The sequence below is a fragment of the Rhamphochromis sp. 'chilingali' genome (genome assembly GCF_963969265.1).
Source record: "Rhamphochromis sp. 'chilingali' genome assembly, chromosome: 8".
NCBI classification, from domain to species: domain Eukaryota; kingdom Metazoa; phylum Chordata; class Actinopteri; order Cichliformes; family Cichlidae; genus Rhamphochromis; species Rhamphochromis sp. 'chilingali'.
The window spans coordinates 27,868,468-27,892,198 of record NC_137935.1 but is presented as its reverse complement, the minus strand read 5'-3'; the positions used below and the strand labels follow the sequence as shown (position 1 = coordinate 27,892,198).

Sequence of the window (23,731 nt, the reverse complement as noted above, 5' to 3'; positions counted from 1 at the left end):
GAGGGAGTCAGAATCAGACGTTTAGTGGCAGTGTCTGATCTCTGGTGAACACACAGGAGCAACAGCTGGGATCAAAATGTGTCAGACAGCCAGCTAAAAACCAAGCAATTCTATCAGTGATTTAAGAAAAACAAAATAAAACATACACACACACAGTTTACAGCTGATAAAGTGATACAGGCTACAGTATTTGACCACAATAATATGAAAAATAACATTTGATGCATGACAAGAAAGAAAATTATGAACTGAACTTTAAACAAGCACTAATGAATGATCAATTGTAACCAACAGGCCTGGACTACTTCTATATCAATACTATTACCCTGGGAATTGTGAGTGTGGCATTTCTCGTCTCATTCTGGTTGCCCATGCCCCAGACAAGCATGTTCTTCAAAGGGAAGAAGGCTGCAGCTGTAGACTGCCAGCAAGAGGGGCTACGGGGAGAAAAGGATTCAGTGACGGATAAGGATGGAGAAGGCTCGGGGAAAGGGAAGATGGAATATAATAGCAGTGCTGGCTACTGCAGCAGAGAAACTGTTCATCTGCTTTGGCAAAGCTTCAGGGAGTCCTACTCTTCTAGGCATTTCTTTTCTTTCAATATTTTTTTTTAAATCACTAAGATGCTTTGAGTGCCCACTTGCATTTAATTAACACCTGGGATTACTACTAATTGGTCCAAATTTTTATAATGTATTCATAGGGTACTTCTTTTAAACAGTAGAAGTAGCTGTACAGTCATCATCATAATCTCTTGTAATAATTATCACCATTCAGACATTTAATTTACTGGTCCCTGTGGTGGGCTCTGGCCACAGCTGGCTACGTGCAGGTCTTCAACTACATCCAGCTTATGTGGGACCATATAGAGCCATCTGCCACATCATCCATCTACAACGGAGGAGTGGAGGCTGCATGCTCTCTTGTAGGTAAGATTGGTGTTAGAGCGGGTTATTTTAGATTAAAAGTAATAATTACAAGATGTTCCAGTCAAGCGACTGTAACAGCGTGAATGTGTCTACATCAGTCAGGGTGAAATACATATTGTTTGTTTTGGTCTGACCTCATTTATTAAAAGCAGACAAAGAGCGATTCAGAAGACCCTTATGAAGAGAACATCAAGGGAACAGTTTACCCTGCCGGGGATAGGGTTACCAGGGCCCCGCCCTGGAGCCAGGCCCGGGGAGGGTGCCCGAGGGCAAGCGTCTGGTGGCCGGGCCTTACGGTGTGTTCACACCGAACGCGATGGACGCGAATAGAGCGTCAGGTTTACATGTAAAGTCAATGGAAAGGCGCGATGACACACGATTGCGGGTCCTGCGAAAATTCAGAAGCAGATTTGCGTCGCGAAAACGCCAAAACGTGTGAAACGCACGTCAGTGTAGCGCGTCTGGCGCATTTGACGCGCGAATAAAACCACGCGCGTCAGTTTTTTTGTTGCATTTTGTGCATACGCGCATTTCGCGTCTCCAGCGTCAAATCGCGCCGCGACAACCAATTAGGAGCCTGGTGACGTGGCTTTGACCTAGGTCAAAGGGGCAGATCCAGCCAAAGCCTTTCATACTTCAATGGAGGGGAAGGCTAATCAATGCGGTAGCAAACAACTCGGAGCTGTACGACACCAGCTGCTTTCTGTACCGAGACAGAAATAAAAAGGACTGAGCTTGGAGGAAGATATGTGAAGAGATCGGGCAACCTGGTAAGTTCATTCATTTCTCTTTTGAAAGTTTTTACTGACCCGGGAAAGTTGCACAAAAGCTAGCAAGCCACCGCTATTTTCCCACTGAAGTACAAATACCGTTCTGCTTTTATCCATGTTGTCATTTAGGAATATATTTTATTGTTTATTAATAAACAGCACACAGTGGTCCCGCTGTTCATCCGTCACTGCTTCACTTTTTCGCTGATTTTTTTTATTGCACAGTACAGCATTGCATTCTGCAGCCTGATTGACAAATCTCCTTCGTGTCGTGTCTCCTGCGCTTGCCAAATTTATCACGTTTGGTTTTGATAACCATCACGTCCAATAGAAAAAACAGCACAAAAACACCCATAACTATGACCCTCATTCGGAAATAGACACCTGCACCGCGAGGGAAAAAGGCGCACGAAAGTGGCGGGCAGATGAAGACAAACCGCGGCATAATAATACTTTTATGTTTTGCAATCTACAAAGGTTTGCACTTTGAGAATCAATTGTGAGAACTGTGACCAATGTTCATGTGTGTGGGGGAAAACAGTGTATAAAGTGCGTGACCAGGGGCTAGTTATTCTGAGAACCCCTGCTGCAATAAATGAGGGACCACTGTCTACTCTACGATTATTATATTCAACCTGTTAACATTTAATACTGTATTGATAGAACCAACTGATTCTGCAGCAGAGCATCCCCAGTCCCTGAGCTCCTGCTGCTGCACCCACAGATATGTACAGCAAGCACTGATACCTTTTCAGTCGGTGGGATTGCCTTGTGATCACCTTTACTAAATATCTACAACCAATCTGATTATATCCTGTTTTTGTTTTTTTGTTTTTTTCAATGTTGAAATTAAAATCTAGTAGCAGTCTTCTCGTTTCTTTGTGTTTTGTGCTGTTTTACAGGCCCACAGGGGAGGACGGCTCCGAGGCAGATGAGGGACGGGTCCCAGGACGGTCCATCGGCGCTGGAGCTGGCCATCCTGGTATCCCTGAAGAGTCCACACCAGTCTCCAATGGAGCATTTCCTCCTCAGCCTTGTTCCTGCTCTGGAGAGCAGCTGGTCCTTTTTATTCCTGTCTCTCTGTAAATTCTTATATTTTATATATTTATGTTTAATGTTTTTCTGTTTGAGAATTTTAATATTATTTCAAATACATTTTTATAATGACTAATGTCTCAGTTCTACTACACAGCAAATGTTGGCACACGACTTGACACATGTAGAATTTATTTCATATTATACTAATGACAAAATATACTAATACAGTGGGATGCAAAAGTTTGGGCAACCTTGTTAATAGCCATCATTTTCCTGTATAAATTGTTGGTTGTTACAATAAAAAAATGTCAGTTAAATATCATACAGGAGACACACACAGTGATATTTGAGAAGTGAAAAGAAGTTTACTGGATTTACAGAAAGTGTGCAATAATTGTTTAAACAAAATCAAGCAGGTGCATAAATTTGGGCACCACAAAAAAGAACTTAAATAAATATTTAGTGTATATCAATGTGTGTGTCTCCTATATGATATATGGGGTGCCTTTGTCTGGACGTGCTTCCCATCCAGAGCTGCACAGCACAGAGGAAAGTTCCAGCGCTCCTGGAATCCCTCTGTGATGGACCGCCAGTCTCCAGGTGAAGGCGCAGCCATGAAGTTGTCCACTAGACAGTCCCAGATGGCCGTCGCTGCCTGGGGGGTGATCTGGCTCAACGTGGACACACCGACTCTGTAACTGAATGCTTGGTCGTGAAGGAGTCCCCGGTGACAAGGAACCTGGACAAAATTGTTCAAAATTAGTATTATGTGTACTGCAGTTACAAAATACATTATTCAAATTCCAAAATACTTTTGTGATGTCATTTAAATCACAAAACTTAAATCTTACATAAAACATTTTGTAATTATAAGGATAATTACAAAATGTATATTAGATAATATCTAAAACAGCTGTGTTTTGTTTTAACTTTAACATATCATAATTTGATTGGTAGCAACTTTCACAACTACAGTGAGCCAATCACTCATAATTCCTAAACATGTCAATCAGGTAGGAATGAAGTAAGACATTAATAGAAATAAAGAGTTGTATGTTGACATGTAGCCCTTTCCTTGCTTAAATCATTAATATTTTTGAAAAATTAATCTGTGATAAGACATAGCTTATCAAGATAGAACCATGTAACTAAAGATGAACCAAACTGTTCACAGTTTTATCTAACTCTGTTTTAATAAGGGCTGGTGAGCCCTGTTATAGAGTCTGACAGCTGCAGGGATTATATACAAATATTCAACTATCCCAGAATTAAACCAGTTCTAAATAAAAAGGAGTGAGTATCACTACAAAGGTTAACTCAGTGGTCCTAATGCTACAGTTTGATATCAGCAAACACCGAGCGCATACATTGATGTGACACCACAGCCATGGTATCATTGCAAACACTGATAACAGCATAAATCGAATTAAATCGGGACTTGATGAGAGCTTCTGAGTATCACTAGAAATATTATAAACAGTCGTCTCTGTACCACAGTTTGCTATCAGTAAACACCGACAGCATTCACTGTTAGCATAACACATCCATGTTAGCAGTGTATAAATGGATGGTTTAGCATATTAGCACAGGTATCAATAAAGGACTACCGTATTAAACACTTTTACTAACCTCAGGCAGACGGACAGGCGCTCTGCAGGTGGGATTGAGCGCCTGTAATTGGTGTCTAGGCGGGCGATGCTGGGACCGACGAGGGAAAGCAGTAGAGGTGGGAATCACCATACACCCCACGATACGATATTATCACAATACTTAACTCACGATACGATATTATTGAGATTTATTTATTTATTTATTTATTTTTATATATATATATTTTTGCAATATTCTGGGTATTGCAATACGATATTTTGTGATTTATCACATATTTTTTCTACTGCAGATTTTGTCCATAAAGGTAAACTTTATCAATATTCATTTTATCTAATAATAAAGTCTCACACTCAGTCTTTCTCTCATGTCAGTCAGTTTTATTGCTGACAAAGTGAATGGTTTGTATAACAGTCTAGTAACCAACTTAACTGAACGTAACTATCTGGTACAATTATAGCTTAAAACAAAATATAATTTTACATTAAATAAAAAAGTTTTAAATTTAAATAAAATAAAACATTTCTTAAATTAAAATAAGTAAACTGTCCTGTTTGTTGCTGCCCTAAAAAGTTAAACACATTTGGACAGTGAAGCAATGTCAGCATTCTTGCTCAGAAAAAGGAGCTGATCAACATGCTCTGAAGTCAGAGTGCTCCGTTTTGCTGTGACGATGTCTCCAGCGGTTGAGAAGACTCTTTCAGCCGAGACACTAGTACCTGGGATACAAAGGTATCTTTTTGCCAGTGTGGCCAGGAAAGAATAGACTTCCTCATGGGATTTCCACCAGCTTAGTGGGTCTTCTGTGAGTGCCAGTGACGTGACCTCCTGGTATCTTTTCACCTCCTCCTCAGCTGTGGCAGATAATGATTTTGGTGGGGCTCCAACATCACCATAAGTCTGACCAAGCAAGTCTGTTAACCCACAAGACTTCCTCATCTTGGCTGGTATGAGAGGGGGTCTGAGATTTTGTTCAGTCTCGTCAGGTTTCTCATGATGTTCATGGGCTTCTGGCTCACAGATGGGCTGCTGCCTCTTTTCTTCCTGTAGAAAACCCACACACATACAGAGAGAGGAAGAAAATAAATATTTCATATCTTTTAGTATGCAGTAATATGTTAGCAAATTATAATTAATGTATTTAATTGTTAAATAGAATATTACCAATATGACAAAAATATCACCGATCTACTAATATTGTAAGTAAGTTATTTAAATTATAACACCAGAATGTTTGCTTACCTGAAGGGTTATAGCCTCAGCAACCACTCTGGCACAGGTTTCCTGTCTTTCCTCCAGTGACAGGAACGGCAGGGTTTTAAAGCGTGGGTCGAGAGCTGATGCTGTGTAGAGGGTGTTCCTCTCGACTGTGCTGGCATATCTCTTCTTAAGATCTTGACTGATACTTTGCTTGATGTTTCTGACCAGTGCTGTGTCACCAATGTTGTCTTGGGTGTCGTGCAACAGCTGTGCTAGCAGCCGTGCTACGAGAGACAGAGTAGGATTCTTTTCCTCAGACATCACAGTAGTCGCGACTTGCAATGACTTCAAGGCCCGGACAATTTCTTCAGTGTTCCCAATATCCGTCTTGTTTAGAGTAAAGATATCTGTGCTACTCTTTCTGACTTCGGGAGACAGCAGCGCTGCACAAATCGCAGGTTGTTGTTCAAGGAAACGCTGGAGCATGTCATAAGCACTGTTCCATCTCGTGCAGATGTCGGTCTTGAGCTTGTGAGTCGGGAGCTGTAACATTTTCTGTTTTTGCTCCAGAGCGTGGTTTGCCACTGTGCTTCTATTGAAAAACCCAGTTATGCGCCGCACTCTTCCCAAGACCCTGGCTACTGCAGGCAGGTTTAAGGCTCGTTGTGATGCCAGATTGAGGGTATGGGCGAAACACTTCACATGCAGGTATTCCGCTAGCTGAGTGGCAATTGTCATATTAGAAGCATTGTCGGTGACAACCACCAGATTTTTGTCGGCAATCCCCCATTCCTGTGCTGCATTTTGCAGGAGATTTGCAATGTTCGCTCCGGTGTGACTTTCATGTAATGTTCGAGTTTGGAGAACGTAAGACAGCAGTTGCCAGTCCGCTGTGAGATAATGAGCTGTTATAGTCACATATGAATCCACAGCCCGCGAGGTCCATGCGTCGCAAGTTAATGCAACCCTTTCTGCTGTGCTCAAACTTTCCTCAACTTTACGCTTCACATCTATGTAGAGATTGGGTACGGCTGTGTCCGCGAAAAAACGTCGTGATGGTATCACATACCTGGGTTCCAGCGTCTTGATCATGTAAGAAAAGCCCTCGTTTTCCACAATGTTGTAAGGACGCAGGTCTTTGCAGATGAAGTACATGATAGATTGTGTTATTTTCTTAGCTCGCTCTGAATTGGGAGATAGCTTTGCTAAGCTAAGAGTGTCCAGCGTTGGTTGATTTTTCAGTGGAGCTGATTCAGAGCTAGCTTTCCCGTCCGCGGTTAATGCTATTTTTGGATGGTGCCGTGTAAGATGGGCCCTCATGTTCGTAGTATTCCCAGAGTACTTTATTTTCATACGACACACCTTGCAAATCCCGTGTGTCATATCCATCTCATTTGTTCCATCCTTGTTAAAAAATCCAAAGTACGTCCAAACATTTGATTTAAACGCAGATGGCGCTTTCCTGATCTCTTTTTCTTCCTCCATCTTTGTTTGATCTATTTTCCCATGTGCTGACCTAACCTCTGCTGACCTCACTAGAGAAAAAGCTCAACTGCACCATCTGGTGGACTGGAAGTTTTTGGAACAAAATATCGATATCTGCTGTCCCTGTATCGATACATTATTAGCAAACAAAATATCACGATACTACGCAGTATCGATTTTTTCCCCCACCTCTAGAAAGCAGGTCCTCAAACTGGCTGACGGTGATATCTCTGGAATCGGCCGTCATCCAGGCGCAGCTCCTGGAGCAAATGGTGAAACTCACCAAACTGCTCATGCCTCTGGAGGACCTGATGGACCCAGGTATGGCAAGGACGTCTTTTACGCCGCTGCTCTGCTCTCCACAGTACATAGAGAAGGGACACTCTCTCTTGAAGCGCTAGCTCGACAGCTGCCATCTTGCAAGGATACCGGTCTGGCACAACTTCCTCCCACATTCCTCCCACATTTCCGGTTCACGCACGTCAAAATATGATATTTTGACCCGCAATGGATTTTTCTTGGACACGCGTTGAGACGCGAATGTGCACGCGTCAAATTAGGGGCGTTTGGGGCGTTTTGTTCGCGTCCATCGCGTGAACACACCGTTAGTCCATGGGGCCCGGCCGGGCACAGCCCGAAGAGGAGACATGGGCCTATCCTCCCACAGACCCACCACCCGCAGGAGGCGCCATAGGGGTCGGGTGCATTGTGTGCCGGGTGGCGGCCAGGAGCGGAGGCCCTGGCGGACTGATCCCCGGCTGCCAAGACTGGCAATAGGGACATGGAATGTCACCTCTCTGGTGGGGAAGGAGCCTGAGTTAGTGCGTGAGGTTGAGAGGTACCGGCTAGATATAGTCGGGCTCACCTCTACGCATGGCTTGGGCTCTGGAACCAGTGTCCTGGAGAGGGGCTGGACTCTGTCTCAGTCTGGAGTTGCCCCTGGTGAGAGGTGGCGGGCTTCTAATATCCCCTCGGCTTGCTGCCGGTACGTTGGGGTTTTTCCCGGTGGATGAGAGGGCTTGTTCCCTGCGCCTTAGGGTCGGGGAATGGGTCCTGACTGTCATCTGCGCTTATGCGCCGAATGGCAGTTCAGAGCACCCAGCCTTCTTAGAGTCCCTTCACTGCTCACGTGTGTAACGACAGCGAGACCTGGAGGGGTGTGATTGGGAGGAATGGCCTCCCTGATCTGAACCCGAGCGGTGTTTTGTTATTGGACTTCTGTGCAAATCACAGTTTGGCCATAACGAACACCTTGTTCGAACATAAGAGTGTCCATAAGTGCACGTGGCACCAGGATGCTCTAGGCCGTAGGTCGATGATCGATTTTGTAATCGTATCACCAGACCTGCGACCATATGTTCTGGACAATCGGGTAAAGACAGGGGCTGAGCTGTCAACTTATCATCACCTGGTGGTGAGTTGGACCAGGTGGCGGGGGAGGACGCTGGACAGACTCGGTGCACCTAAACGCGTAGTGAGGGTGTGCTGGGAACGTCTAGCAGAGGCCCCAGTCCGCGTGATCTTCAACGCACACCTCCGGCAGAGCTTCAACAGCATTCCGAGGGAGACTGGGGAAATTGAGTCCGAATGGACCATGTTCAGCGTCTCCATTGCCGAAGCTGCTGCATTGAGCTGCGGCCGCAAGGTGGTTGGTGCCTGCCGTGGTGGTAATCCCCGAACCAAAAGGTGGACACCAGAGGTGAAGGGAGCCACCAGGCTGAAGAAGGAGTCCTATCGGGCTTGGTTAGCCTGTGGGACTCCGGAGGCAGCCGACAGGTATCAACAGGCCAAGCAGAATGCGGCTCGGACAGTGGCTGAAGCAAAAACTCGGGTGTGGGAGGAGTTCGGAGAGGCCATGGAAAAAGACTTTTGGACTGCCTCGAAGAGATTCTGGCAAACCGTCAGATGTCTCAGGAGGGGAAAGCGGTGCTCTACCTGCACTGTGTATAGTGCTGGCGGAGCGCTGCTGACGTCGACTGAGAAAATTGTCAGGCGGTGGAAGGAATACTTCGAGGACCTCCTTAATCCCACTGACACGTCTTCCGAGGAGGAAGCAGAGTCTGGGGATGAGGGGAATGACCCGCCAATTTCCGGGGGCGAGGTCACTGAGGCAGTTAAACAACTCCTTGGTGGCAGAGCCCCTGGTGTTGATGAGGTCCGCCCCGAGTTCCTGAAGGCTCTGGACGTTGTAGGGCTGTTCTGGTTGACACGCCTCTGCAATGTTGCGTGGAGATCAGGGGCAGTACCTGTGGACTGGCAGACCGGGGTGGTGGTCCCCATCTTTAAGAAAGGGGACCGGAGGGTGTGTTCCAACTACAGGGGGATCACACTCCTCAGCCTCCCTGGGAAAGTCTATGCCAGGGTGCTGGAAAGGAGAGCTGGAGGAGGTGGCTGGGGAGAGGGAGGTCTGGGCCTCTTTGCTTAGGCTGCTGCCCCCGCGACCCGGCCCCAGACAAAGCGGATGAAGATGGATGGATGGATGGATGGATGGATGACTGTTTTGTCAGTTCAATACAGAGGAAAGGATGACAATATTAGTTTAGAGTCAGCTTACTGGTTCATTGCCACACAAATCTATTGCAGTCTTAGAGTATGTGCTGAATCTCTCATAATTATAAGGACTTTGTCACCGCAGGTTTCAGATCGCCTCTAACCTCTCCATGGAGTGCTATGCTCTGACTTTTGGGATCAACACTTTTGTAGCCCTCTCACTGCAGACCATCATTACAGAAGAGGTGGGTCGAGTATCCAAAAATTGTACTCAAGTAAGAGTAGCATTACTTTAAAATATTATTACTCAAGTAAAAGTGAAAAGTCCATTCATCCATCCATCATCTTCATCCGCTTTATCCGAGGCCGGGTCGCGGGGGCAGCAGCCTAAGCAAAGAGGCCCAGACCTCCCTCTCCCCAGCCACCTCCTCCAGCTTATCCGGGGGAACACCAAGGCGTTCCCAGGCCAGCCGAGAGATATAATCTCTCCAGCGTATCCTGGGTCTGCCCCAGGGCCTCCTCCCGGTGGGACATGCCTGGAACACCTCACCCAGGAGGCGCCCAGGGGGAATCCTTGTCAGATGCCCGAACCACCTCAGCTGGCTCCTTTCGATGTGGAGCAGCAGCTGCTCTACTCTGAGCCCCTCCCGGATGGCCGAACCTCTCACCCTATCTCTAAGGGAGAGGCCAGCCGCCCTTCGGAGGAAGCTCATTTCTGCCGCTTGTATCCGCGATCTCGTTCTTTCGGTCACTACCCACAGCTCGTGGCCATAGGTGAGGGTAGGGACGTAGATCGACCGGTAAATTGAGAGCTTCGCTTTTACACTCAGCTCCCTCTTCACCACGACGGACCGGTGCAGCGTGCGCATTACTGCAGCCACAGCCCCAATCCGTCTGTCGATCTCCGGCTCCCTTCTCCCATCACTCGCGAACAAGACCCCGAGATACTTGAACTCGTCCACTTGGGGCAGGAACTCATCCCCGGCCCGGAGTGGGCACTCCACCCTTTTCCGGCTGAGAACCGTGGCCTCAGATTTAGAGGTGCTGATCCTCATTCCCGCTGCTTCACACTCGGCTGCGAACCGTTCCAGTGCAAGCTGGAGGCCCTCACCCGATGAAGCCAACAGAACCACATCATCTGCAAAAAGCAGAGATGAGATTCTGAGGCCACCAAAGCGAAAGCCCTCCGCCACTTGGCTGCGCCTAGAAATCCTGTCCATAAAAATTATGAACATAACCGGAGACAAAGGGCAGCCCTGTCGGAGCCGATCACCCACCGGGAACGAGTCCGACTTATTGCCGGCAATGCGAACCAAGCTCTTGCAGCGGTTGTATAGGGATCGAATGGCCCGTAGCAATGGGCCAGACACCCCATACTCCCTCAACACCTCCCACAGGACACCCCGAGGGACACGGTCGAATGCCTTCTCCAAGTCCACAAAACACATGTAGACTGGTTGGGCAAACTCCCATGCACCCTCAAGTATCCTGGAGAGGATAAAGAGCTGGTCCAGTGTTCCGCGACCAGGACGAAAACCACATTGTTCCTCCTGTATCCGAGGTTCGACTAGCGGACGAACTCTCCTTTCCAGCACCCTGGCATAGACTTTCCCAGGGAGGCTGAGGAGTGTGATCCCCCTGTAGTTGGAACACACCCTCCGGTCCCCCTTCTTAAAGATGGGGACCCCCATCTTGAAAAGTAGTCGTCAAAAAAGTTACTCAAGTAAGAGTAAAAAGGTGTTTGGCGAAAAGACTACTCAAGAAGCGAGTAACTGTTTAAAATGTCCGATTTATTTTATAAATAAATGCTATTAGAAAAACAAAAATAAATAAACATACAAATTTTAGTATGTTCAAAAGGAATATATGTAAAAACATCAACAAAATAAGGCACAACAATTCTAATTTCCAGATTTCAGTTTTTCACAACATAAAGCTTTTTTCACCAATATCTACAGTAAATAATATAAATATATAAACAGTGCAAACAATTTCCAGTGACAAGATATGCTGTAAACTTTATATTCATTTTTGCTCCAAATGGCACAGAAGCCTCAGAGAAAACATTAGAACGAGGCATCTTCATGTTCATATAAGGCAGCTCAGTTTTCCATAAATTGTATAAGTGTGCATTTATTTCTGCATATTTAGCAAAAATGTGCCATTTCTTCAGTCAGTGAGGTGATAGTTAAGCTTCAGCAGCAGTTTGCTCTCGAGGTTCTTTCTGTGAAGCTTTAACTGTTTAGCAGTGAATAGGAGTCCTGCATGACTAAGAAGTCCTTCACAAGCTCCAGATGCATGAAGAGCTGTATTGACTTTGATCGACAGCTTCTTGATGTGAGGAAAGCCATGCAATAGATCCACACCTCCAGTGAATGGACATGAAAGGTACCTCTCCAGCTCCCCTGCTTCTGGCTTTCCTGACCCCATGGATCCATCATCTTCGTCGAATAGGCCGCTGTTTGTGCTGGCCTCATGCAGCTCTGGGTCTAGGTGATGTCTGATGAAGTGGAGACCTGTGGAAAGATGTATGGTTTTCAAAAGAATTAGGTCTGGTCATTATAGTGCTGTATACACTGCCAAGCTGCGGATGTTTGTTTGGAGCTAGCCTCCAAAAGCTGGGCATACACTGTGCGATTTTTGGCCCATTTTGAGCCAATCTTTCAGTCGCGCAACCGTTTAGGGGATCGGCCCGAGTTTTGCCTTAATTGTGTGTTGTGCATCGTGTAGTATACATGGGGTAACGAAAAGCAGTTAAAACCTCACGACCAGCTCCCAATCATCAATCGTATGGTCACAAGATAATCAAACCTGTTTGAAATCCTGTCGCCCCTCAACGCAGCCTCTCACACTGCGCATACACAAACACAGAAATGAAAGTGAAAAGGTGGAGCAGCACGGCAGTGCAGCGTGTGATCTGGACACAAGAGATGGAGGCACAACTTGTAGACCTTTGGCAAGCTCATCTGAGCACGTAAGCGTAGAGCTGCCACCCAGGCAAAAGAAAAATAGAGCTATATCACGTTATAACGTTAAAGGTTTCTGCAATATACCTTTCACATTTGAACAATATAATATCACGTTCGTACAATATAATATTTATATTGTATGAACGTGATAATTATGTATATTGTAGTAACGTGATATTATATTGTTCAAACGTGAAAGGTATATTGTACTAACATGATAGTCTATTGTACAAACACGAAAAGTATATTGTTAGAACAATATACTTTTCATGTTATAACGTGATATAGCTCTATTTTTCTTTTGCCTGGGTGGCAGCTCTACGCTTACGTATCCGAGGCTTTTCAATGTGGCCTCACAAAATTATCACGACTACAACAACTATGAAAAGAGTTGGATGGACATTGCTGCTCAATCACAGCTGCCTGGTCAATGTTTTTCATTAGTAATTTAGCAAAGTTGATGGTGGTGGGGTGTGTGTGTGTCTGTGTGAGTGAGTGAAAGACACAAAGAGGGAGAGCGAGAGACAGATTTTGTATGATAAGCTTCATGTTATGGACGCACAGTTTGAGCACTCAGGTCACATCAGAGCATCAGGCCGTATAGTGTGAGACCCTGCATCGTGACCTATGAACTTCTAACCCCTGCGATTTAATTGTACAGTTTGAGCTGGAGCGGAATAACGTGACTGAAAAAAATTGCACAGTGTTTGCCCAGCTTAACGCAGACTGTTTAAACTAAACAAGCTGCTTGTTAATTTTGGTTGAACCAACGACTGTATAGGCGTTGGCTGAATAGCAGTGGTGTTCACCTTGGGGTGTCGGTCAGAACACACAGGACGCACAGATAAAGGTTATACCGTCTTTACTGTGATTCCTCATCTTAACAGCACAGTAGAGCAACACAGTAATGCAACCGCAGGCTTACAGAGTGGTGAGGGGTGTGGGTGTGGTCTGTGAACAAAACATATTCAGAATACTGAATGTAATAAATATCTAAGTCATGAATTATGATTCATTAGCTTTCTTCAAATCTAACCAGAACTACAAATGGGAATTCCTATATGAACATCTACATGCACAAGTTTCATACACTACTCCCAAACCCTTACAGTACATGACACTGACTGCCAATACACCCAACAACAATATATCACAAAACACCAAATGGGTTTAGCTTACAGCTAGCAAGTATGTAGCATAACAAGTACCATTAGTAGCATGAACTAGCCACATAGCGAACAGGTCAATACACATTGCACTCCTACATCCACTAAATGTCCAAATGGCATAAAAGACTAAAACTGTCCTTTCCAGGCAGGGCTCCACGTCTACTCACAGTTCTTTAGCGACGCACACGACTCACACCGTGTGTAGACATCCCCTGCTGAGTCAGTCTGCCAGGTGGCTTTTGCCCTGTGTTAGCTCAAATAAACTCTGATCACTGGAACATGTGCTCAATATTGCAGCTGTGCTCTCTCGCCACAAGGGGGCTCCCCCACACAGCTGACAGCCTTTCCAACATAGCCGCCCCCCAATTTGCGGTGCAAATTGACTCCATGGAAAGGCTGTCTATACAGACGAGGGATCCCCCACCTGGTCATCCTCATCCTTGATCGCCGGAAGCACAATCAGACATACTATAGGCCGGGTGTATGTTCTGTCACGTATCTTCACCTCTGCCGTTCGGGTGTGGCCATCAGAGCCAGTAAGAATCCTCGTAACTCTCCCAATCTGCCATGATGCTCTGGGTAGCTGTGGATCCACCAGCAGAACAACCGGTCCCTCTTTTATGTCCTCCATGGGTCTCTGCCACTTCATCCGAGTTGGGAGATTAGGCAAATAGTGTCTGATGATCGGTCGTTGTGTCCTTGGGCAAGACACTTCACCTACCGCCTACTGGTGATGGCCAGAGGGGCCGATGGCGTGATATGGCAGCCTCGCCTCTGTCAGTCTGCCCCCGGGCAGCTGTGGCTACAACTGTAGCTTGCCTTCACCAGTGTATGAATGTGAGAGTGAATGAATAGTGGTATTGTAAAGCGCTTTGAGGGTAGGGCTGCACGATTTTGCATAAAATGAGAATCACGATTTTTTGGCTTAGAATTGAGATCACGATTCTCTCACGATTTTCTTTTCCAGTATAAATATTTATTGCACTTATTAACTGCACATCAACTTCGTAACAGTTGAAACTGAACATAAAAACAATAAATAAACATAAAAACAACAAATGTCTCACGTTTTGTTGTTGCCGCAAAATGTTGTACTGCTTGAAATTCCGCCTCCACCGTTGCTCGACACTGCGTGTATAGAGCAGGTAGTGCAACAATAGAAAAATTGTTGCGGGACGGCACTGTGTAGCGTTTGTCTAGGGTGTTGATCATTTTCCTAAATCCCTCGTTTTGCACAGTGTTGATGGGAGTCATATCTTTGGTCAGGTGATAAGTAATAGCCTCTAATTTCTTTGTGCCTGCGGGAGTTCGACGTGTATAGGGAAGCGCTGTATAAGGTTCCCGTTATTGATGTTTGGGTGGTTGACCGGGACGGATTTTCTCCTGTCACTTTCTCGTCATCCCTGACGTGCTCTCCGTTGTTTTTTCCCTGCTAATTTTAGCATCACACGGCACAGCTTCTGTATCACGTAGTATAAGGTTCCGCCCTTGTCATTTGTTGAGCAGGAAGAGTGAGCGCTTGTTTTCATGCAGAGTACGTCCCGGATCAAAATGCGGTACAGTCGTCGTCGTCTTTTTTTCTTTTTTTTTTATCGTTGTCATTTGGAAATGAGATCGCTCATAAGTATGAATCGAGATCGCGATTTTCTAACGATTAATCATGCAGCCCTATTTGAGGGGTCCCAAAAAGCGCTATATAAAATGCAATCCATTATTATTATTATTAATCTGTCCACCAGGATTTGCGAATGTCTCCATCTTCGCCTCCCTAGCGCTTCTTCTTCGGGATACACTACCTGAGGTAGGGAGCTGTCAGGCCGCCCCATGAGCAAGTAGTTAGGGATCACTGGATCGATGTCAGCCACATCCGCAGAAACATAACCTAGGGGTTTGGCATTCAGGATACCCTAGATTTCTGTAAGAACGGTCCTGAGTACTTCCTCACTCATGGTCTGAGAGCCAACAGGTGTATAAGGCGTTTTTGATAGAGCGGATTTCTCTTTCCCAAGTGCTTCCAAAGTGGGGTGCTGCAGGTGGGTTGAAGCGGAAACATACCTGCTGCATAGCCAGTTTCTGCTGGAGGTCTGGACACATGCTGGAGAATGCCTGCTGGAACTCCTTTTCCCCTCCTTTGAAGTTTGTCCCCTGATCCGAGTAAACTTCTGCCGGTTTCCCTCTTCTCACGATGAACCTTCGGAAGGCCATCAAAAAGGAATCCGTGTCGACAGATGTCAGGAGGTCTATATTGTTACATCCCCTGGCTAGTCTAGGGGGTTGAAGGGACGAACATAAAGGTGGATAGAGAAGGAGGAGCCAAGATGGTAATTTTAGAAGGTTTATTTAATACGGGTGATGGGATCAGACTGAGGTATAACGTCAGGGAGAGCCAAGGCCAACATAACAAACAAAACATCCCTGATGTTGAAATAAAAGAAACTTACCTAACTCCAAAGAAACAAAATATACAACCTATAACCATAACCGACCTAACAACACATAAACAGGAGAAAACAGGGTGTCAAAACAAAAGGCAGCTCTCCCCTACAAGCAGTCTGAACATGAAACAACAATGCTCACACAAAATACAAAGGCATGCAAGCCTGCACAAGTATGGCAACCAACATGGCCAGAGGGCCCAGAAGCACAGCTCCACAGGCCTTAAATAGTGCTCTGCTGTTTACCAATTAGCCGGACTCTGCGCAACATCCAATCAGGACAGAGGAGGTGGAGCCTGGACAAAACAAAGGGTTAATAGGGAGAAGAGACATCCTCCTGGGGGATGTAACAATATGAACGGCCCGAGTAGTGAGGCACTTAAACAAAATGCCCCATTGCTTCTCCCTGTGTCTGCCTATTGTCAATGGAAAATTATACTTAGTAGTCAGTATAATCTTTTAATGATATAAGTTTGCATATGGTAGAATACTGCATGTTGACCGTTTGATGTCTTAGGCCATAGGTGTCAAACTCTGGCCCGCGGGCCAAATTTGGCCCGCAGCCTAATTACATTTGGCCCGCGAAGTAGTGAGCTTGCCCACTGGTATTATACAGCTAATATATATATTGTTTAGTATTAAGCTTTGCTTGTTCCATATTCAGTTTTCCAGCAAAACTTATTTGAGTCCATAAGAAAAGATTCATTCTTATATCTGGAGGAAGATTTTTTTTTTTTTTCAATAAATATTAATGTTAGCCCGCGACTTTGTTCCAGTTTTGAATTTTGGCCCACTGTGTATTTGAGTTTGACACCCCTGTCTTAGGCTGTTGTTCACTACAAGACTTTGTGTGCATTCCAGAGTGCTCTGGCATTCACACCCACATCCTGGGAGCATAGGAAAGGTCGTACCTTCTCTTATTGTTTTGCGGTAGGATAAAAATCACTGGAACATGTGCTCAATAGTGCAGCTGTGCTCTCTCGCCACAAGGGGGCTCCCCCACACAGCTGACAGCCTTTCCAACACTGCTGTTTCACATAATAAACCCTGTCAGCCGCAGTATTGCCTTCTGTTTTAACAGTTAAAGCAGTAAAGACGAGCTGTTTGCATGTTCGTGGAACTCTTGCGTCATTAACAAGGCTAGCTGTTAGCTTATAGGCTAACCAGCGAGCAGTTAACAGGACAGCTGAAGCTGCACAAAACACCCACAAACTTGTCTCACTACAACGTAGCACCGAAAATATGACTCGCATGACTCGACACAGCTGCTGTAACATAAGACTGACATCCAGCTAACCACAGCTAAAAAGCTATTTAGAGAAAACTTACCGTTTCCTCAGGTTACACGAGTTGTTTCACGCTGAAAAGTTGGTTTGTTTTGGCTCTCACTGAAGACACCGACAATGAAGACATAGCTGTTCTTTTGTACTCCTTTTAAGCAAAACATTCTTTGTATGTGAGGAAAATGCTGTTCATCCTCTTCAGCTCTTCTTTCCGTGTGTCTGCTACTTTGAAACGCTTGGGCCGCTCTGCCCGCCACAGTTTCAAACTGGGAAACTCCACTGGCGGCATGTTATTGTAACGTTCACAAGAACCAGACGGTTGGGGTCTCAGTTTGTCCGTTTATTCGGCACATAAGCCAGCGGGTTGTTAACTCAGGGGGAAGCGCTCTCGAACTACACCTCTCTTCAGCCTGGCACACACACAGAACAACCAGGTCCCCCCACCCCTTCCTGTACACCACCCTCACTACTTCCTGCAGCCCAACCAAACATGAATCTTAAAGGAACAACAACAGTGTGCAGAGAAAACCAACATGTCACTGTCCAGTAACACTTAACCATCGTTACACTGCCCCCCCAGCAATAAGTTCCTCGTCCCCGAAGGAACGACACAGTCTCTGAGGCGGGGCGGTAGCCTACGTTCCCTCCTTGACCTCCTGAGCCCCTGAGGAGGACGCGGAGCTTCGGGGCTTTGGGGTGAAGAGTCCGAGGGGGGGGAACGCAGCCCCGGTCGGGGGCCCCTCTGAGCAGGGTCATGGACGCTCTGTACACGTCCCTCTGGAAAGGAGGGGAGGGACTGTCCTCTGTAGGGGGCCATCCGGTCTCTGTGCAGCGCTACTATCCTCCCCCTAGGAGGCAACTGCACCCTGTAAACAACCTCCCCCACTCGCTCTAGGACGCTGCAAGGCCCCACCCAGCTGCTATCCAGTTTAGGACACCGTCCCTTCTTCCTCTTTGGGCTGTAGACCCACACCAGCTCCCCAGCACAGAAGTGCCTCCCTTTAGTGGTGATGTCGTAATTCCTCTTTTGGCGCAGGCCTGCCTTCGCCAGTTGCTCTCGGGCGTAGGAATGTGCAGAATCCAGCCGGTCCTGCAGCTTCCTTGCGTAGTCCCGGCCCGGTGGTGCCTCTGGCGCGTCCGGGGGTTTCCCAAAAGCCAACTCTGCAGGAGTTCTCAGCTCTCTCCCTAACATGAGCAGGGCAGGCGTACATTGGGTGGAGTCCTGCACTGCCGACCTGTAGGCCATGAGGGTAAGGGGAAGATGGTAATCCCAGTCCCGTTGGTGTTCTGAGGTAAGGATGACTAGCTGCTGGGCCAGCGTCCTGTTAAACCTTTCCACCAGCCCATCGCTTTGGGGGTGAAGTGGGGTGGTGCGGGTTTTCTTAGTCCCAAGGCGTTCACACATGGCAGCAAATACCTTGGACTCAAAGTTACGCCCCTGGTCACTGTGGAGGGTCTCTGCTGTTCCAAAGCGGCTGAACATCCCCTCCACTAATACATCAGCGACCGTCTCAGCCTCCTGATCTGGGATGGCGTATGCTTCCGGCCACTTGGTAAAATAGTCCATGGCCACAAGAACATAGCGGTTTCCTCTGTCTGTGCGAGGAAATGGGCCCATGACGTCCACAGCTACTCGCTCCATTGGGGCTCCTGCTGGTTGCTGCTGAAGCTGAGCCCGGGACTGGTCTTGTGGCCCTTTGTGTGAGGAACATGCATCACAGCTGCGGCAAAAGTCCTCCACATCCCTCCGCTGTTGACCCCAGTAATAGCCCTGGCGGAGGCGGCGAAGAGTCTTGGAGACCCCAAAGTGGCCAGAGCCAGTGCTCCCATGGCAGGCTCCCAGCACAGCTGACCTCAGCGACCTTGGCACCACAACCTGCCACCTCTCCTCCCCCGTGGCAGGATCCTTCCAGGCACGCTCCAACACCCCCTCCTTCAGCCTGAGAGCTGCAAACTTGGCCCACAGCCCCCTGGTACAGATGGAAAACCCAGTGACCTCATCCCAAAGGGGTTGCTCCCCCTTCTCCAGCCACTGCAGGACCGGCAGCAGGTCTGTGTCTTGTTCCTGCCGTGCCCTCCACTCCGCTGCATCCACCACCAGAAGAACCCTGCAGGCGAGCTGTGCTGCTCCGTCTATTGTCGTGAGTTCCCGCTCTATTTCCTCTCGCTTCTCACAGTAACGGCAGCCAGCTGCAGCACATGGGCGGCGAGAGAGGGCTCCACGGTGAAATTGAAGGCTTGGAGCTCCTCCAGCCAGCGAGCCACCTGTCCCTCTGGCTCCCTGAAAGACATCAGCCACTGAAGGGCAGCATGATCAGTTCTGACAACAAATGCTGTGCCGCACAGGTAGTATTTAAAGTGTCTCACCCCCGCCACCACAGCCAACAGCTCTCGTCGTGTGACACAGTAGCGCCGCTCGCTCCTGTTCAGGACCCGGCTGAAGTACGCCACCACCTTCTCCCCTTCCGGTCCAACCTGCGACAACACCGCTCCCAGCCCCACATTACTTGCGTCAGTGTCCAGGACAAAAGGCAGGGCGGGGTCAGGGGGGGCAAGGACTGGGGACTCTGTCAGCGATCTGCGGAGGGTGTCGAACGCCTGCTGACAGTCCTGGGTCCAGATGAAGTCACGGTCCTTCTGCAGCAGGTGGAAGAGTGGTGCGGCTATGGAGGAAAAGCCCTTCACAAACCTCCTGTAATAAGACGCCAGTCCTAGGAAGCTTTTGAGCTGTTTCTGGTCTGCTGGTGTGGGCCACTCGGTAATGGTGTGAATTTTTTCCTCCAAAGTGCTGATGCCCTCACGACCCAGCTTGTGGCCCAGAAACTCCACCTCCCTCCTCATGAAGTGGCACTTGTCGGGATGCAGCTTCAGGCCTGCAGCCGCCACCCTCTCCAACACTTGTCTCAGGGCATCCAGGGCAGCATCAAAGGAGCTCCCGTGCACTAGAAGATCATCCAGGTAAACCAGACACCGTTGCCGTGGGACGCCAGCCAGCACACTGTCCATGAGCCTCTCGAAGGTCGCAGGAGCGTTGCAAAGGCCAAAACTCAGGACTTTGAACTGCCATAGTCCCCTGTTAGTGCAGAAGGCTGTCTTCGGTCTGGATTCCGGGGACAGTGGCACCTGCCAGTAGCCACTCCGCAGGTCCAGGGTGGAAAACCAGGAGGACCCGGCTACTAAGTCGAGGGACTCATCAATCCTGGGAAGGGGGTAAGAGTCTTTCTTCGTCACTTTGTTGAGTGGTCTGTAGTCCACACAGAAACGCATCCTAGGACTTTTTTTCTTAGGCACCATCACCACCGCGGAGGCCCACGGGCTATCAGATGGTTCTATGATGCCCGCCTTCATCATTTCACACAGCTCCCTGTCTGCAGCCTCCTGATGAGCCAGGGGCAGGCGGCGGGGGCGCACTTTAATAGGCTGGGCATCCCCGGTCTCAATGACGTGCTCTACCAAGTGTGTCAAGCCAACATCACTTTCTTTCAGGGCAAAAATGTCACTAAACTATTTTAGTACCTGCCATAGACTCTCTTGCTGCTGTGGAGTCAGCCCCTCACAGTTCTTTGACCAGATACTCCTCACTGCTGAGAGCCTCTCCTCCTCCGCTCGCTGTTCTGCTGGCGGGTCTGCAGGGGTCTCTGCGGTGGAGGTGGACGCCACAGCAGATGCTGTGCAGACCGGGGGAGGAATAAGCGGCACCTTCTTCCCATCAGGGAGTACGAGGAGGCCTTTGCCTAAGTCCAGTACACCACCAATGGCTCGTAAAAAATCCAGCCCAAGGATGCAGGCGTCCTGCACGTCAGCCACCCAGGCAGCATAAGACACACCGAGGTCCCCCACCTTGAACTGGAACACTCCCTTCCCTCTCATTGGGGCCAGATCACCGGTCACAGTCTTAAGTTGCACGTTAGTCGGTTGTACAGCAGCTCCGGTTGGGACAATATCGGGTCGGACCAGCGTTGCATTGGATCCCGTGTCCAGCAGGGCCGTACAGGACACCCCCGCAATCGTCACTGGAACATGGCAAAAGCCGCCAACCTGGGTCCAGCCCACAGTGATGGCTGCACCGGGTGGAGGTGGCGGTGGTGTGGGGATGTCGTTCTCCCAGGCCCATGTACTCCCGCCTACACGGGCCCGTGGGCGTTTCCCTGAACCGCTGCAAGCTTGGGGCACTGCCTGATGAGGTGTCCGACTTGTCCACATCCCCAGCAGCTCTGAGGTCGGCGGTGTGGGCCAGCCCGAGGGGAAGGCGACTGCAGCGAAGCTGTCTGCACCAAACTGCACAGGCCCGCTGGCGTCTCCATCTGTTCCACAGGTGCTGACACAGCCCTCACCACGTGTGCGTCGTCAGCGCCCCCAGAGGATCCTGCAAGCATCTCCCTCTCCAACGCTAGCTCCAGGGCTGCACTGAGTGTGGCCGGCCGAGCAAGCTGAGTTTACATGCGGAGCTCTTTAGGGCTCAGGGCCTGCAGGAACTGGTCCCGAGCTAACTCCGCCTGCACTGATGGTGGCATGCTGTCATACGCCCTCCGGCAAAGGCACTCGACTTCATGGGCCAAAATGCGGAGGGGCTCACCTGGCAATCTGCGTCTGTTGTGGAACTCCGACCTCAGCAGCACTGGTTGGTTATACTGCCCGAAGCGCCTCTGAAGTGCTCCGACCAGAGCATTATAATCTCCCCTCTGCTCCTCGGTCAGCAGCAGCAGGCATGCAGCTGCATCCTCACACAGGCACAAAGCCAATTGGAGAGCTTTATGTTCCTCAGACCAGCCAGCTGCAACAGCTAACAGCTCGAACTGTGCGATAAACACTTCCCATGGCGTCTTGCCGCTGAACTTAGGCGTTTTTATATTCGCTGCAGCTTGCTGGGCGCCGCCATGTTTGTTTACATCACGTGACGGCGCGCCAAGCGAGGTCGACTCCTTCCCGCCGGAATCGCGGCCGCTGTGCGAACAGTTCCCGAGCCTAGTCAAACCTGGAGAAAATCCAGCCTCGGCAGACAGCCGCAGCGCCGTTTCCCTCACTCCATGGGCGGGCGAGCGCGGACAAACCTCCCTCTCCTCCGTCTCCTTCTTAATCCTGCCCGGCAACATCCTCGTCTCGTAACGGCAAGCGTCGCCGGCAACAGGGTCTCGGGCGTTCTGGGGTTCTTTTTTCTTTCTTCACTTCTGACACCAATGTAACGTTCACAAGAACCAGACGGTTGGGGTCTCAGTTTGTCCGTTTATTCGGCACATAAGCCAGCGGGTTGTTAACTCAGGGGGAAGCGCTCTCGAACTACACCTCTCTTCAGCCTGGCACACACACAGAACAACCAGGTCCCCCCACCCCTTCCTGTACACCACCCTCACTACTTCCTGCAGCCCAACCAAACATGAATCTTAAAGGAACAACAACAGTGTGCAGAGAAAACCAACATGTCACTGTCCAGTAACACTTAACCATCGTTACATTATCTAATGTGTTAAACTAATTATTTTTTTAAAAAGTAACGAGTCGAATTTTGCAAATGTAGCGGAGTAAAAGTACAGTTTCTTCTTCACAAATGTACTCAACTAAAAGTAAAAAGTATCTCACAAAAAAGGTACTTTAAAAGTACATTTTCTTTCAAAAACTTACTCAAGTAAATGTAACGGAGTAAATGTAACTCGTTACTACCCACCTCTGCATTACAGTCACAGTTGTTGATGAAGCTGCACTGGGGCTGGACATCGTGACGCAGGTACGTGTACAGGCTGTAATTATACTACTGCTGTATTAGAATGGCAACACACGGGGATTTAACAACAACTCAAAGTCAAGAACCCGATGGCCCCTTCAGCGTTCTGCTGCTTAACTGAAGCACTGAAATGTGAGGACAGAGTGACACCTGGTGGTTATCATTAGCTGTTGCACGCAGGTCTATTTGATGCAGGTGGTTCACTGCCATAGCATAGATAAAATAATTCTAATAATGCTTAGGATTATGTGTCGTCTCTCTGCTCTGCAGTTTATCATCTACGGCAGCTACTATGCTGTCATATCGCTGCTCTTTTTGATCCGAGGAACCTACACCGCCTGTGTGAACAAACCCTGTCTCCGGCACACGGAAGCCAAGGAACCTGAGTGTGTGGAGGAGGTGATTGCTGCAGAGCGTCTCTGACCTGTGTCAGTGCCCAACAGGTTTTTGGAAGATTGGAACTAATTTACCTTAAACAGCTGCAAATTAACTAACGAGAGCTTGTAAATATGCTTTTCTTAAACACTACAAACTGTAACATTAAACGTTTATACACTGAAAAGCAAACATTTATGTGTTGTGTATTTTTGCTATCTGCAACCCAGACAGGAAGACAAACAACACAATAAAACAGTT

General features: G+C 48.1%; 1 protein-coding gene across 1 annotated transcript; it reads left to right on the top strand.

Moving 5' to 3' along the window:
- Nucleotides 1–76: 76 nt before the first annotated feature.
- Nucleotides 77–23,518, top strand: LOC308401587 (thiamine transporter 2-like; the record flags this gene model as incomplete). The annotated part of the gene is made up of 6 exons (XM_080889861.1): nucleotides 77–80; nucleotides 295–583; nucleotides 778–929; nucleotides 9,650–9,787; nucleotides 23,052–23,098; nucleotides 23,366–23,518. The coding sequence occupies 6 exons, from the start codon at nucleotides 77–79 to the stop codon at nucleotides 23,516–23,518; spliced, it is 783 nt and encodes a 260-aa protein (XP_080745987.1).
- Between the last annotated feature and the right edge of the window lie 213 nt (nucleotides 23,519–23,731).